Here is a 15,308-nt window from a genome sequence, read left to right as displayed (position 1 = left end):
AAAACCCCACCTTGAGTTTCGTTTACTTACAATCAGTAAAAACTCTTATATGTTACGTGCCACATTAGTGAGCATTAAAAGTTGAGATAATAGTTAGTGCTAACAAACATACTCAATTACTCGTGAAAATGTAACAATCACATTTCATTACCAGATTCTCGTACCTCAACCTCTACGAAGCTTCATGGCCAGAAAGATGATTTATTGCGTACAAGAAAACATCATGGGATCTATATTCTGGTCCGATTCACGAAAAAGTTACCTAGCAATTTTGACTTGCCAAAGCAAAATCAGTTTTTACCCTATCCTTGAGAAAACAATTCAAGACAGAAGATGTGAAACTTTTTTTCTTACCGAGTTTAGAAATGGCATTTGGTGTTTTCCCCACTCTGATTTCACTTTTACGAATTTGAAGTTGGAATGAGTGAGAGTTCCAAAACAATGCTACATGTAATTATCAATCAACTCATGTTACAACACGTGAATATATTTACTAATACTATAATCCAACAATAAGATATATCAACTTTGTAGTTCATTTATATTATAACACATGAATTAGAAACATTACGTAACGGTGTAATCGCCACACTCAAAATTTCTTGGTATATATGGTTTGTGGGTCCCGAATGGGAGCGTAAAAAAGATTTGAGGATCCAGTTGTAAATTAGTTTTACTTACAACGAGTCCAAATCAATACACACATGCAAATAAAAAGATAGGGGAGAATAGAGAAGGATTATAAAGAGCAGGCAGGTACTAAAAGACTGCATATTCCCCATTCTTCATGTTTTCCTCCAACCCTATACTGCACTTGAAAAACACAAGAATATAAGAGTTGAAAAAATAAATTCAACTCGAGAAATATACATACAGAAAATAGCTTCTGAGATTCATAACTTCCTTGCTTGTTACCAAACTTTCTTCAATCTTTTTACCCGAATGGCTCAAAACAAGGCCGCTCAGAGGGCAGTAAAAGTATCAGCAGGAGCAGCAGCAATGGCAATTGCATGGGCAGTATTCATTAATCTTCTTATCATAACAGAAGTTGCCAGTGCAGATAGGCCTTTAAGAGACGAGATCATCAAGCCGGAAAAATTTGTCCAAAAAGATACACATGAATCATTTTTTGTGAGGGTGGTTAATTTTCTATGGCTGGCTGGAGGCTCTTCTTATCAGCCTGTTTGGCCTGTGAGTTCAATCTCTCTTTACACAACGAAAAAATCGAGAGACAGAAAGACGGATGTCTTTCATAATTATATATTTGATTTTTGCTATTGTGGTATTTTGAATTTTGACATGTATGTGTATGTATTTTGGTTGAGCAGGAGATGAAGTTTGATTGGAAAATTGTATTAGGTTCAATAGTTGGATTCTTTGGTGCTGCATTGGGTAGTGTTGGTGGTGTTGGTGGTGGAGGAATTTTTGTTCCAATGCTAGCCTTGATCGTTGGCTTCGATCCCAAGTCTTCCACCGCGATTTCCAAGTGTGAGTAATCACCTCTCAATCTTTCCTTTAACTGTTTTGGATTAAATTTAGACAGAATTAATCAAATGTTTGGCATTGTTTTGGTGATGCAGGTATGATAATGGGAGCTGCAGGATCAACGGTATACTTCAATTTGAGACTGAGGCACCCAACACTGGACATGCCCCTAATAGATTATGATCTGGCATTGCTTTTTCAGCCAATGCTCATGCTAGGGATCAGCATCGGAGTCGCCTTCAATGTCATGTTTGCCGATTGGATGGTCACAGTTCTTCTTATCATTCTCTTCTTAGGTATGCAGTAACATTTCGAGCATCAATTCCTAACAGTTATAGTTCCTTTGAATAATGAACTGATCAAATGGAATATGGACTCTGATACGACAAAAGAACATCCAGGTTTTCGATATATCTATGCATTCCCAATAGTCTTATTAGGTATTCTTTTGAGTTGTGGCAGGTACGGCAGCAAAAGCTTTGATGAAAGGCATGGAAACATGGAAGAAGGAAACAATGATGAAGGAGGTAAGATATTTATTCATGTGAAATGATTTCCGCACTTAACTCGTTTCTCCCTTTTAGCACCTTCCCTTTTTCCTGGCCTTTCGATTGAATAAATCAAAGGTGAATCAAGGGACAAAAATAAAGAGAGATGGAGAAGGAGAAAAAGGGCCTATGAAAATCACTTCCATTTCTACTTAACTATTTAGAACTATTAATGAGCATGTTCTTACCAACCTACTAACGAGGAATCTGATGTTTTACATGACTTTCAGGAAGCAGAAAAACTGTTGGAATCGGAGTCCAAACCAGGCGGTGAGTGCTCATTCGTCTCATCCAAACAACTAAAAGAGGACTCAAAAGAAAACTGATAATAATAAACAGTTATACAATATCTATATGTCAGCATATCTTTGAGAACAATGGTGCTAACTAACCTCCTTAGTTGCAGAGGGCTCTGGAGAAGACTACAAACCGCTACCTAGCGGTCCAGATTCATTGCAAGATGAACAGGTGAGTCCCAATCATATCATTAGCACCTCCACACGCAGAGTACTCTGAGAAAACTTCAATCTGCATTTTTTCTAGTTTTTTTTGTTGTTGTGTTGAATATATGAACAATCTATCCAGGTACCAATTATGCGCAACATTTACTGGAAAGAGTTATCGTTGCTCATGTATGTCTGGGTGGCTTTTCTTATTGTCCAGATTGTGAAGGTAAGTTAAATCTGATCACTACTAGCACTGTAGTCAAGAGCTAGTAGACCTTGGCTTTCTTAAACTACAAAATTCATCTTTCTAATTCCTCTGCCTTTGTTCCGAACGCACAATAACTTTTCACTTCCATTACTGAATGAAACTGTCTGAATCCTTATGCAGACATACACCAAAACTTGCTCCACCATGTTCTGGATCATGAATTCATTGCAGGTAACGATAAAAACCCAAGTAGTAAGTTTGAGAATTTTCCTTAGAACCCGAAAAACATGCAACATCGATTTAACACTCATGTTTCCCAGTGATGATCCAGCTCAACATTATAGTTTTATCATTGCATACACAGGTACCAATTGCAATTTCCGTAACACTCTTCGAAGCCATATGCTTATGCAAAGGCACCAGAGTGATTGCATCAAAAGGAAAGGAAATCACAAACTGGAAGTTGCATCAGATTTTTCTCTACTGCAGCTGTGGAATTGTAGCTGGTATGGTCGGTGGACTACTTGGGCTGGGAGGTGGTTTCATCTTGGGACCCCTTTTTCTTGAATTGGGTATTCCTCCTCAGGTATAGTTCAATGCAAGTAGTGAACCGCGTACTTTTAACTTGTAGATTATGTTGTACTTCTTCGATATGGGATTTTGGTCATTCACATCTACGGCTTGTACACTAACCACGTATCATCTATAACCTACATAACTGGGTATCATAACGGAAAATGTCACGAACAGAACCTCTCCGCTGCAACTGAAATAAGCAGAAAAATGAAACCAGATGATGAATTTTCATATCTTTTCCTTTTGCAGGTAGCAAGTGCTACATCCACCTTTGCAATGCTATTCTCATCCTCCATGTCAGTTGTACAGTATTACCTTCTCAACCGTTTCCCGGTCCCCTATGGTAAGCAAGCAATAATCTAACTTTAGAACTATATTGTACATGTAATTAAGCTTATAGTTTGTATAAATACGAGGAAAATAAAACTAAATGTTTAAAGTTTACTCTGTGCTGCAGCTGCTTATTTTGTGTTAGTTGCAACAATTGCTGCATTTACTGGTCAGCATGTAGTGAGAAAGATAATTGCAGTCCTTGGGAGAGCATCCATTGTCATCTTCATTCTAGCCTTGACAATCTTTGTCAGCGCAATCAGCTTAGGTAACGGCTAATCACCTGAATTATAACACGTATATTTATTAATACTGCCGAAAAGTACATACTCTCAACTCAGTGTAATTTTGTTTTGATGTATTTTTCAGGTGGGGTGGGCATAGCAAACATGGTTGAAAAGATGGAGAATCAAGAGTACATGGGATTTGAAAATTTCTGTAACCCGTCTTAAGTATACATGTTGTGTAATATGATTATTACTGTGGAATTTCTCAACCCAAAATAACTATATCCACAATTCAATCTACTTTTCATTTATGTTGTGTATTTTCCATTAATTTTCTGGCAAACATTGCTTGCTATTTATGTACTGGATTTTTAGACAATTATTTGTTCCCATATTTTACAACTTTGCCTTTTTTATGATGAGAATGTCCAAGAATTACAAAGTCGTGACTCATGACTGAATCTTAGAGATTTTAGTAAAATCGAACAACCATAAACGTCCCCGGCCCAACCCAAGGAAAAAATTGTCAAGGCAACTACTACAAAAGAAAAAAAAAAGCAACTGCAACACGGAGTGATTGACTTGGGAGTTGGGATTATTATGATACCAGATTATATAGGTTACAAATGATTTGACAATGAAAAAGTCATGGAAAATGATTTCCCATAAATTCTTTTCTACGTCCCAAATGCAGTTCTAATGTATTTGGACAAAACTCAGATTTTCTAAATTTACAAACACCAATTTATAACTTCAATATGAAAAAAAAAAAAAAATGTTAACATGAAGGTCATAAGTTCCAACCTTTTTGTAAGGCAAATGCTTAAGCAACATGCTCTAACTTGTCCATACCATTTTGGTTACGTAAACCTATCACAAAGTACAATTTTACTTACTTAATTTGCCTATTCTATTAGATATGCTCTAACTTGAAATGGCTATATCAAACATCGAACAAATTTTTTTTTTTTAAATAAAATTTAGCAGTTTAAAAGTAACATATAGTGTAAGACTATATCAACTAGTATAATTTAATTGTATTAAAATCAAATCAAACGACCATCTTAATGCTACGTGGCAGGGTGCTGGGCCATTTGAATTGATTTTCAGTAGGGCTAAATTTTATATGTTTAATATCAGCCTTTGTTTTTCTTATTGAGAAGTGTTATTGGTATTTCAAAAATCTCATTATATACTTCTCACAAGTGTATTTTTCTTTCTAAATATAAAAAATTTGGGGAGGCAGTGAGTTTAGTTTCATAATGGGCTAGTAATAATGTGATTCAAACTTACTTTTGGCGAGAATCAAACTTAAAATCTTTCACTTACAAGTGAAGATTAACACTAAACTGTAATACGACATGAATTCAAAAGTTATTTAGAAAAAAACTAAATTAAAAAAGTTCTCATAATTTTCATATGGTGACCTCAATAACGCCAAAATCTAGAAGTAGGGCAGACAAAACGTGCCTGTTCCCTCCAATTTGGGAACCTGCAAACCCACTTATTACCACTAAAAAGACTAATATAACCCTGTTCGCCAACGTTAATAAAATACCGATAAAGGCAAATCTTCTAATATTAACACGAAGGGCATCAGAGTAATTAACTACTAATCGCAGGGCAAATTCACAACCCCATTTTCCCGCCCAGTCACACCCATCACTTGGAAAAATTAATAAATAGATGTGGAGGTCTACTTTAATACATCGCTGCTCCTCCACTACCCCCTCGCTCTCAGTAATTATCTCAAGCGCTTCTTCGTCTTCCCTCCATTTTCTCTCTCCGCCGCCGGACCCTGGAGCCCTCTGTCTCTCTGCGGTTCTCTCTGAGAAGAAACCCTATCCCGTACGTTTCGAATTCCTACATTTCATGCAATTAATTTCATTTTTTTTTTGTTATTTTTTCTATTTTGCTATTTTGATTTGGGTGAAAATTTCATTTCCACGCTATTTCTGGAATTTGAACCCTAGGGTTTGTGTTTTCCTGAAAGCTTACAAATTTATTTGCTATTAGGGTTTTCTATTCTGTTTTTATGTGCTTAAAGTTTGTTCTTCGCTTGCAGATTTTGAAATGGTGACGAAGAACGATCCCTCGGCAGATTCTCCAACTTCGGTACTCGAGGACGAGGTTTGCTTTCATTTCTTTTAGAATGGCGTTTGTTCCCACAGTTTTTCTGTTTGGGGATTTGTAATTTGGTGGATTTTGAAGGAAAATGTTTGAAGGAATGAGTAGAAAGACATGAAATGCTCCAAAATAACGGATTTTGTGGAAAAAATTATGCATGTTTCTGTTTGTGTGTGTCTCTGTCTTTCACATATCCTTCGAATTAAATACAAGTTAATAGTAGAGGAAATTTTCAGTGTTCGTTTGCTTGCGAAATCGATGTTTTTGCAGGCATGCTTAATCCATTGTTTCTGTGAAACGTGGTGTTTCATGGTCTCGGTGGGTTTCTATGTGCCTAAGTAGATAGCTTTATTGTGTGGTTTATGTGGAATTTCACAAGTCGGTCTCAATTTGTTTTAGTCTACGAGTAATATTACATTTCTAATTAACCCCAAATTATTGTTTGTTGGTTGAATAATTTTGTTGCATTTGAATCATGTTTAAGGATGCATGTGAGGCAGAGATTGATGTCAAGTTGACTGAGGTGGAGGAGAAATTGCTTAAAGAACGGGTTAAGGAAGAGGAGTCAGAAATGGGAAGGGAACCAGAGCAGTTACCCGACCTGAATGACACTCAGTATAACAAGTTGGATGAGCTCCTAACACAAACTCAGCTTTACTCACAGTTTTTGCTGGAGAAAATGGATAACATCACACTTGTACCGTCCCTTACACTTCTCTTGAATGGTTAATTTCTTCTTTTTACTGATTAAGTTATAAAATGAAATGTTTTGCTAGATTGGAGCCAATCAACCGAGTGAAACTGTTGAGGAAAAGAATGTTGAGGAGAAGAAAGGTCGTGGTAGGAAAAGAAAAGCAGCTGCAAATTTTGATAATGTAAGAAAGTCTATGATTCCCTTACTTTTCTTAAATGAGATATTTGTGTGTTTGGTTGGTAGATCATAGTTATACATGGATATTCCTGTTTAGGGGTTTAAAATCAGATTAATCTGATTTTTTCAAATTAATATTGAGGTTTTTTAGTGGTCTGACTGCTCTTATCTCCTGTACCAAGTGGATAATTTGATATTTGTGATGTAAGTATTCTTGCAATATTTTGGGGAAGTCTTATGGCTTTTAACTTTTCCATCCCTTTAGTAGAAGTTTGTGTCTTTATTTGATATTTTTATATGCTCATCAAGTTCCTTATCTTTGTTGAATTCTTGTATCCTGACATCTTGACTTTTATAATTATCATTTCCGTAGAGGAAGGCCAAGAAGGCAGTTGAAGCTATGCTTACAAGATCTAAAGAGGGTGTGAAAACTGAAGATGAGAACCTCACTGAAGAAGAAAGAATTGAGAAAGAGCAAAGGGAACTTGTACCTCTGTTGACTGGTGGAAAATTGAAGTCTTATCAAATCAAAGGTGTAAAGTGGTTGATCTCATTATGGCAAAATGGGCTGAATGGGATCCTTGCAGATCAAATGGGACTTGGAAAAACCATCCAGACCATTGGTTTTCTTGCTCATCTAAAAGGGAATGGAATGGATGGGCCCTACTTAGTGATTGCTCCTCTTTCTACTCTTGCGAATTGGGTAAATGAAATTTCAAGGTAAATTGTTTATATACTTTTTGGTTAACTGATCTGAATTTTGTTTCATCCTATGATCTTCCAACTTTAATTCCTTGTTTAACTTCTTTCTACCTGAAATAGGTTCACGCCTTCAATAAATGCTATTGTCTACCATGGTGACAAGAAACAAAGGGATGAGATACGAAGGAAGCACATGCCTCGACAAATTGGCCCTAAGTTCCCTATAATTGTTACTTCATATGAAGTTGCAATGGCTGATGCAAGAAAATGTTTGAGACATTACAATTGGAAATATCTTGTGGTTGATGAAGTGAGTAATCTAACTAGTCCTACAGATACAGTTTCCCTTTCAAACCTTATTACTATATAGCATGAATGTTGAACTTTTATGCATGTTTTTATTAAAGGGACACAGATTGAAGAACTCAAAGTGCAAACTACTGCGGGAATTGAAATTATTACATGTAGACAATAAGATTCTGTTGACTGGGACACCTCTACAGAATAATCTGGCAGAGCTTTGGTCATTATTGAATTTCATTTTGCCTGATATATTCTCATCCCATGAAGAATTTGAGTCATGGTAAGTATGGTTTTCTGAATAATTATTGTTTCTTCAGTTTGATGCTTGTTAGCTTGCAAACTCGTTCTAGTGAGGTGAACATCCCCACTAGTAGTCTGGTTGAGAACTTCCTGCACCAGAATCTGCATTATGCAACTTAAGTACTATTGCATATCTATAACTAGAGGAGCTGAGCTTCTAGCCTGGTAATGTATTAGATTTTGAAAATCCTGTGATGAAGGTTAGCTGTTTAAGAACCATGCTTTATGTCGATACGTTTTACCACTTAGTATTATGGTCTAGTGGTATTCCTCTTCACTTGTAAGTGAGAGGTCTTAGGTTTGAATCTAGTGTAAATACATCGTTGTATAAAAAAAAAGTCCATGACATGTTAAGTGAGTAACTTTTGCGGAAAACTTTTAAGTTTCTGTGTGGCTAGATTGTGTTAGTCTGTTGGAGGAAAACATTACAGCAGATAATGGTTCCAGTATTGTTTGACCAGATTAATTAGCTTATTACAATCATGTTGTCAGGTTTGATTTAGCAGGAAAGTGCAGTAATGAGGCAATGAAGGAAGAATTGGAAGAGAAGAGAAGGGCTCAAGTATGTGTTCTTGCAAATATTGTGGCTTAGAATTTTACACAAATTTGAATTGTGTAATGTTCAATATGGTGTTCCAATTGTCTGCAGATGGTTGCAAAACTCCATGCCATCTTGCGTCCTTTTCTTCTTCGAAGAATGAAGTCTGATGTTGAGCACATGCTTCCTAGGAAAAAGGAAATCATATTATATGCATCCATGACAGATCATCAAAAACATTTTCAAGATCTTCTGATCAATAAGACATTGGAGAATTATTTACTTGAGAGGGGAGATCATGGTATGATATGTCTTTACGGTGAAAACTTTGGACTCTAAATTCCTTGTTGTAAGAAATCTTTGGTCTTACTTTAACTAAAGACACTTAAGGAGGTGGATCATTGGTGGGGCCTGTATTTTTCCATGGTTTTAGGATTTATGATAGAATGGCTATTTGAATCTGTTTTTTCACTGTGGTATCACATTTTATTGTGTCCCTGTTTTATGGGTCTTAACCTTAAGCAGGATATTGGACGAAGGTATTACTATGTAAACTTTGGCATGGTATTGAAATGTGATGGTTGGCTTGGTTAGTTGTCTTTTGCTGTATCCTATTGTGCTGTGATCTGTGTTATTCAACAATTCTTAAACTTGCAGTTCGCGGTATGAAAGTAAAGCTTAACAATCTGATGGTCCAACTTCGGAAGAACTGCAATCATCCTGACCTTTTGGAGTCGGCATTTGATGGCTCATGTACTTTGCCTTAAACTGATTCAGTGTTGTCATATAAATCGGTGCTATACCAATGCTTATGCAGTTCTTTTTTCTCGACAGATTACTACCCACCTGTTGAACAGATTGTTGAACAGTGTGGAAAATTTAGTTTGCTGGACCGACTGTTAAAGCACCTGTTTGCCCGCAAACACAAAGTATGTCTACTAATTATTTTCGGATTGTTTTTTTGTTTGTTACTGGGTTGCTAATATCTTGAGTTTGTATTCAGGTTCTTATCTTCTCTCAGTGGACTAAGATTTTGGATATTATGGAGTACTATTTTAGTGAGAAAGGATTTGAAGTTTGTAGAATTGATGGCAGTGTGAAACTTGAAGAACGGAGAAGTCAGGTCTGTGGTTGGTTTGAATCAGAAGTCTTTAATTTTTCGTTTGAAATTTTCAAAGTTTAGTAGATGCATGCGATCTCTTTCTTTGGCCACATTAAAACTTGAATTATTTTTACGCAATGTAGCAATCCTTGTTTTCTCGGGCTTCTGCAATGTAACCTAATCATTCAATCAAAGCATAACTGCCGAAATAAACATGATAATACCATCTGAAATATTTCTTGGCAGTGAAAACCTCTGGCATTTAAAACCTTCAGTTTGTGCCATAGATTAGTGTTCTGACAATATGCAGATTTGGGAGTTTATTTTCTCATAGCATGACTTGTTTTCTTACTCAAATTTGGATTTACCATCCTTTTGGGTTCAGTGCTTACTTTTGAACAACTATTGTTTAATTATAGCTATTCTATTTCTGAAAGCAGATTGCAGCGTTCAACGAAGTGGACAGCAATTATAGAATTTTTCTTCTAAGCACCAGAGCTGGTGGACTGGGTATTAACCTTACTGCAGCTGACACTTGTATACTGTACGACAGTGATTGGGTATATAATTCCTCTCTGTTTAATTCTTTCTTCTAGTCTTCTTCTGAAATTAAAGATTCATGAATGATTGATTTCATTTGATATATTGCATGTGCATACCAGAACCCTCAAATGGATCTGCAAGCCATGGATAGATGCCACAGGATTGGTCAAACAAAGCCTGTTCATGTTTACAGGTTGGCGACGGCACAATCTGTAGAGGCAAGTGGGTGATGATTGCAGCTTTTTATATGTAACTGGGTATATTTTATTTTTATATTGTTAAAATTTCTGAGAAAATATTAATTAACAGGGTCGGATTCTGAAAAGAGCTTTTAGCAAGTTGAAGCTTGAACATGTGGTGATTGGGAAGGGGCAGTTTCATCAAGATAAAGCGAAGAGTAGCACTGATGTCTTGGAGGTTGGTTGCTGTTCTTTGTTGGTTATGTTGAACTGAATTAGAAAATCATGCTTGATAGAGTCCGATGTGTTTATGCAGAAATCGTTGTAGCTCTTTTCTTTTTATCTTGTTCATAATTCTATGGGACACAATATTCACTATATTACTCTTACTCTCAAAAATCAATTTTCCGAGTCTTGAATTGTCTGGCAGTGGATGTGACTCATTTCATGACTAGTGCATTAAGCCTTGACTTGTTATATCAGTTGGGTTTATCATGCTGACGCTGGTTTGTGCGTTCTGTTAAATCTTTCTTAGGAAGAGGATCTTATAGCTTTGCTAAGAGAGGAAGATTCTGCTGAAGACAAGATGATACAGACAGTTATCAGTGACAAAGATTTGGAGAGGGTGTTAGATCGCAGTGATCTAGTCTGCAGTCCTGCTGATCATGATGAAGAGAAGGCCAATGGTGTTGCTGATGTTCTTCCCCTCAAAGGCCCTGGCTGGGAGGTGGTGCTTCCCACTGCAGGTGGAGGCATGCTCTCCACCCTCAATAGCTAAATTTAACAGTATTCGGATGTTGAACTTGGTAGGGGTAGTCGGTTTGTTAAAGTCCAATGATTTTGGATGTTTTTGAGTTGGGGCTAATGAGTATGTAAAAACTAACCCCCGATGAGGCTAAAATGGAGGGGCTCGATTATTTTGTGTATGTTCGAATCGAGCTCTATTTTTGCATTTGAATATCCAAGTTCGAATCCAAGACACTTGTTGAAGTGTAATTTTAATGCAAAAGGTACCGCTATTTCAAGTTATTAGGTGTTTAACGAATGAATGTTTTTTCTTTGTTTCTGTTTTGTTAATAGATGAAAATGCACTGATAGAAATTCAATATTTCAAATATTAACTGGTCTTTATAATTAGAAAAAAAAAAAAAAATGGCAAAAAGATTCCACTGCCGGGAATTGAACTGGGTTTTCTGGGTGAAAGCCAGATATCCTAACCGGTGAGGAAACACCGTGTGCTTACTGCAACTGCAAGTCTTACCAGATTCATTTGCTGGAGATAAATCTTGGGTGTTTCTTTTGCCCAACACTAAAGGGGATCGATAACCATGAGTATTTGTTGCTGTTTAAAAAGGGAGATAGAGAGTTCACGATGACCTTCGAAATGATCGATGTCTTTCGAGATAAGACCTGGTGGGATCATGGGATTTTGAGTTACACTGCATTGGGTGTCTCATTTAGACTGTTTTCACAATGTTGGATCTTTTGATATTGCATATCTGAGAACCTCTTGTTGTTTTATCTTGGATTTTTCAGATTTTTCTATCTTCCACACTGCCTTTGGTGCATTAAATGTCTCAAGTCATTGTTCATGTAAAACATTTTATCAATTTGAGCAGTAAAACACATTCATGTTTTATGAAGAAATAATTGGATGGAATCAACTTATATTAACATATGTTCATGAATTCGAATTCAGCTTTAGTTAAAAATGAAATCAGTTACACATGTTCATCATAATTGAAAAGAAAATCATAATAAACATTGAAAAGAAAATAGATAAACAAGGGTTCGAAAGAAAGAATCTAGAAAACTCCCGCAACTTCACTTGAATGGACGAATGAATGTCTGAATGGTTAAATGCGTAGGGCACGATTGGGTTGATGAAAGTTGCTGGAAAAATATGATGGGAACTGCAGGGAATTGTGTATAGAACGCGGCAAAGAGGTTAGGTTATGATAGAGGGTGCATTTGTAGAGTAAATTATGGTTTATCATGTGTTATAATTTGATTTGGATATTGTGAAGTCTAGACTTCAGTATTTTGGATTTTCTTGTCAATATTCCATATATGGCATGTTCTATTTAGTCTTTAGAACATACTATCACTGAGGCATCATGATGTTGGAAATCAATGTTCAAGGGGTTGACTCATTACTTCAAAGGTTGGTTCATGCATATGCATTTCACGGTTAAATTCTTGTTACATTTTGTCTTGTGTGGTTGTCTTGTCAGAATTGTTTGCTGTGTACTTGTGAATTGGGTACGCAATTTAAGACATCTCACATGAGCTGACCGACATCTTTTTTACTGAAATAGGCTTTTCACCCTTGATCTGTTCAGATTACTTTTTCCTTTGACAAGTGTCATTTTGTCCTTATTGGCTAAAAATAAACAAGCCTTAATGTTAAAAGGATCCTAGGTTTATTGGTCTGGTTTTAGTTTTCACAGAAAGTGAGAGAGTGCAATTAAGCCTTAAGCTTCCTGTCTTCCTCATTTATGAAACCCTAGCTGCCAAACCTTTTTCCAAACAAAAAATTCTTATTAACTCCTCTTATCATTGATAAATAGGTTTGCATTGTCCATGGGCTAGTTTTTAAGTTTCAAATCTTCATATAGACTTAAGGTTGGATTCACTTAGTTTTCTTCTTCAACTGTTCGATAGGAGGAACTGACTTGTCATGCTTTGAATCCATATTACATATGATCTTCATCATCATATCATATTACATAAATCGTGTTTGGCCTTGTTTCCACAAGGAGATGACCTCAAGGTTGGAGTTGCCCTCTTGTGAAGATTGAAGACTTCTCCGGCTACGTGCAAAGTAAGGTTGCACACAAAGGTATAAAACTGCTCCTTAAAATAGATATAGGATTTGAGCTTGTGGTGGTACTTTGTATTAATCTTATTTTCACTAGTGGATTCCCTGGTTTTTAACTCAGTTAGAGATTTTTCTGGTCAAAGCTTCTTGTGTTCTTTCTTGCTTAAACTTATCCACATATCTAGATTATTAACTTATGTTACACGCATTGCGTGGTTTGTTATTGATATGTGTTTGTGCTCAAGTTTATACTGCTTAATTATGAATTAAGAACCATGTTGCTGTTGACTAGGTTAACTTGTAGTATACTAAGTTTATTACTTGGATTTGTGTTTTTATATCTAACGAATTTGTATTTAGTTGATTAGTTTGTTACACTAGTCGATCTAGTAGATTTTAACTCATAATCGTAGAATATTCCGCCTGGTACTAATTTCAGATATAGGTAAAAAGTATGAATGAGTGTTTGGGTTGAGATAGGACTTTAGGGAATCAGTTAGAGAGTGTTTAAAGTTGATTAGGACTCTTCTTTTCAGATGGAGATAAGATAAGATAATATGCACAACAACTGCCTTATCCTTTTTATAGTATTCAATCTGCAACGTTAACTAGGACTCCTTCCTTACGATATTCCTTGTCTTCCAAGCCTCATCTTCAAATCTTCCAGACTTTATGCACAAATCTACACTATATTAAGCTCCAAAACGCCTACCTCCTTCTTGCCAACGCCTGCCAACCAAACTTTGCTCCATGTTACTCTTTTTAACCTCCAATTGTCAATGTCAAATCAGACCTACAATAAAACAAAATAATATACACTATTACTAATGGAAGTTAACTAAGTAAATATAAAGAAATAAAATAACAAAATTGTATACATATGCTTTTATCATAACATAAAATTAACTACTTTTAGAAAGAGGTTTTTTTTCAGAAGGTAAAATCAGAAACAACTTGAAACGTTGTCTGCATTCGTGCTATGATATCAAATCCATGTCTAGCCTTTCATTATAAATTTATTTCTCGGGGAGTAATATACAATTATCATAACAGTTGCAGTTCCAGCAATAACTTAAAGCTGTTTTTCTTTGCCTTTGTGAAGGCAAGTACTAGAAAGAAAAAGAGAAAAAAAACATCAACAAAACATAAGTTGTGAAATTATTTTTCTTCAAATACGTCAAAATCCTAAGATTGTTTATCGTTTTGAATTGTTGTGCAACATTATTTTCTCCCTGCTCAAATCACATATTTGAATTCACTAATCCCAGAAAAGACACAGGTTCCACTGTTGTACCGAGATCTGCAGATCATGGGATAGGATCATGTCAGTGATATTATCTCCGTAATTCCTCCAGTTAACTCAGCTTCTAAATTTTGCTCTGTTGATTTCTAATCTGTGTTTTTCTTTTAATATAACAAAAGGGGGCTGGGAATCAAACACTCAGCAAATTTAGTAGCTCCAGAGCGAATGCATTTTCCGCTTGTTATATCATTTTGCATGCACCTGTGTTTTCTTGGTCCCCCACGTACAGGACTGCACTGTTCCTTTTTTCCTTCAAACACGGCTCAAGGTCTAGTATGATGAACTAGGGAAGAAGAAAAGCAAGAAATAGAATGAAAAAGCCAAGTGCCGTTGGTGGCGTACAGATGACATGATTGCTCTAAAGTAATGAGTACATGGCTACAAGCATGTCAAATTTATGCAGGATTTACATTTTTTTATCAGAAGACGATGAGTAACAACAGTGCAACAAATAATTGTTGTCGAATACTGGTTTTGTTTCTTTGTTGTTACAGTTGAAATTCATATCATATATTGCTTTAGTGTTGCCTTGGATATAAGAGATTGTTCCGTGAAGCTGTATTCGATATAAGAGATTTTTCCGTGAAGCTGTATTCGATTCTATCATTCTAACTCTGGAAAGAGATTATGCGTATATAGTGTTGAGAGTTGTCCCACATCGGTGAGGGACAAGTTCTTGGGCTAGCAGTTGCTTCCAAT

The 15,308-nt window shown here is 36.0% G+C and overlaps 2 protein-coding genes across 4 annotated transcripts; both read left to right on the top strand.

The window, feature by feature from the left end:
• The first annotated feature begins 795 nt into the window (after positions 1-795).
• LOC137714937 (sulfite exporter TauE/SafE family protein 3-like) lies at positions 796-4,199 on the top strand. Of its 3 annotated transcripts, XM_068454118.1 has the most exons (13): positions 796-1,191; positions 1,329-1,488; positions 1,581-1,609; positions 1,688-1,781; positions 1,948-2,012; positions 2,264-2,303; positions 2,434-2,501; positions 2,619-2,705; positions 2,868-2,918; positions 3,052-3,273; positions 3,513-3,606; positions 3,721-3,861; positions 3,963-4,199. In XM_068454118.1, exons 1-13 carry the CDS (start codon positions 943-945, stop codon positions 4,043-4,045), a joined length of 1,383 nt encoding a protein of 460 aa, XP_068310219.1. In that variant the 5' UTR covers positions 796-942; the 3' UTR covers positions 4,046-4,199. The 3 variants fall into 3 exon arrangements, with proteins under 3 accessions (XP_068310219.1, XP_068310212.1, XP_068310204.1); XM_068454111.1 differs by having other exon boundaries at positions 1,581-1,781; positions 2,440-2,501; XM_068454103.1 differs by having other exon boundaries at positions 1,581-1,781.
• A 1,343-nt stretch (positions 4,200-5,542) lies between these two features.
• LOC137714431 (ATP-dependent DNA helicase DDM1-like) lies at positions 5,543-11,515 on the top strand. Its single transcript, XM_068453654.1, has 16 exons — positions 5,543-5,668; positions 5,886-5,950; positions 6,432-6,644; positions 6,724-6,822; positions 7,192-7,538; positions 7,641-7,830; positions 7,928-8,103; positions 8,616-8,685; positions 8,773-8,962; positions 9,319-9,414; positions 9,496-9,590; positions 9,665-9,784; positions 10,204-10,323; positions 10,426-10,524; positions 10,616-10,723; positions 11,021-11,515. The coding sequence occupies exons 2-16, from the start codon at positions 5,894-5,896 to the stop codon at positions 11,261-11,263; spliced, it is 2,223 nt and encodes a 740-aa protein (XP_068309755.1). The 5' UTR covers positions 5,543-5,668; positions 5,886-5,893; the 3' UTR covers positions 11,264-11,515.
• Positions 11,516-15,308: the final 3,793 nt, after the last annotated feature.

Source organism: Pyrus communis, chromosome 1 (genome assembly GCF_963583255.1).
Source record: "Pyrus communis chromosome 1, drPyrComm1.1, whole genome shotgun sequence".
Taxonomy (NCBI): Eukaryota; Viridiplantae; Streptophyta; class Magnoliopsida; order Rosales; family Rosaceae; genus Pyrus; species Pyrus communis.
The sequence above is the reverse complement of the archived record's forward strand: the minus strand, read 5'-3'. Positions and strand labels throughout refer to the sequence as shown.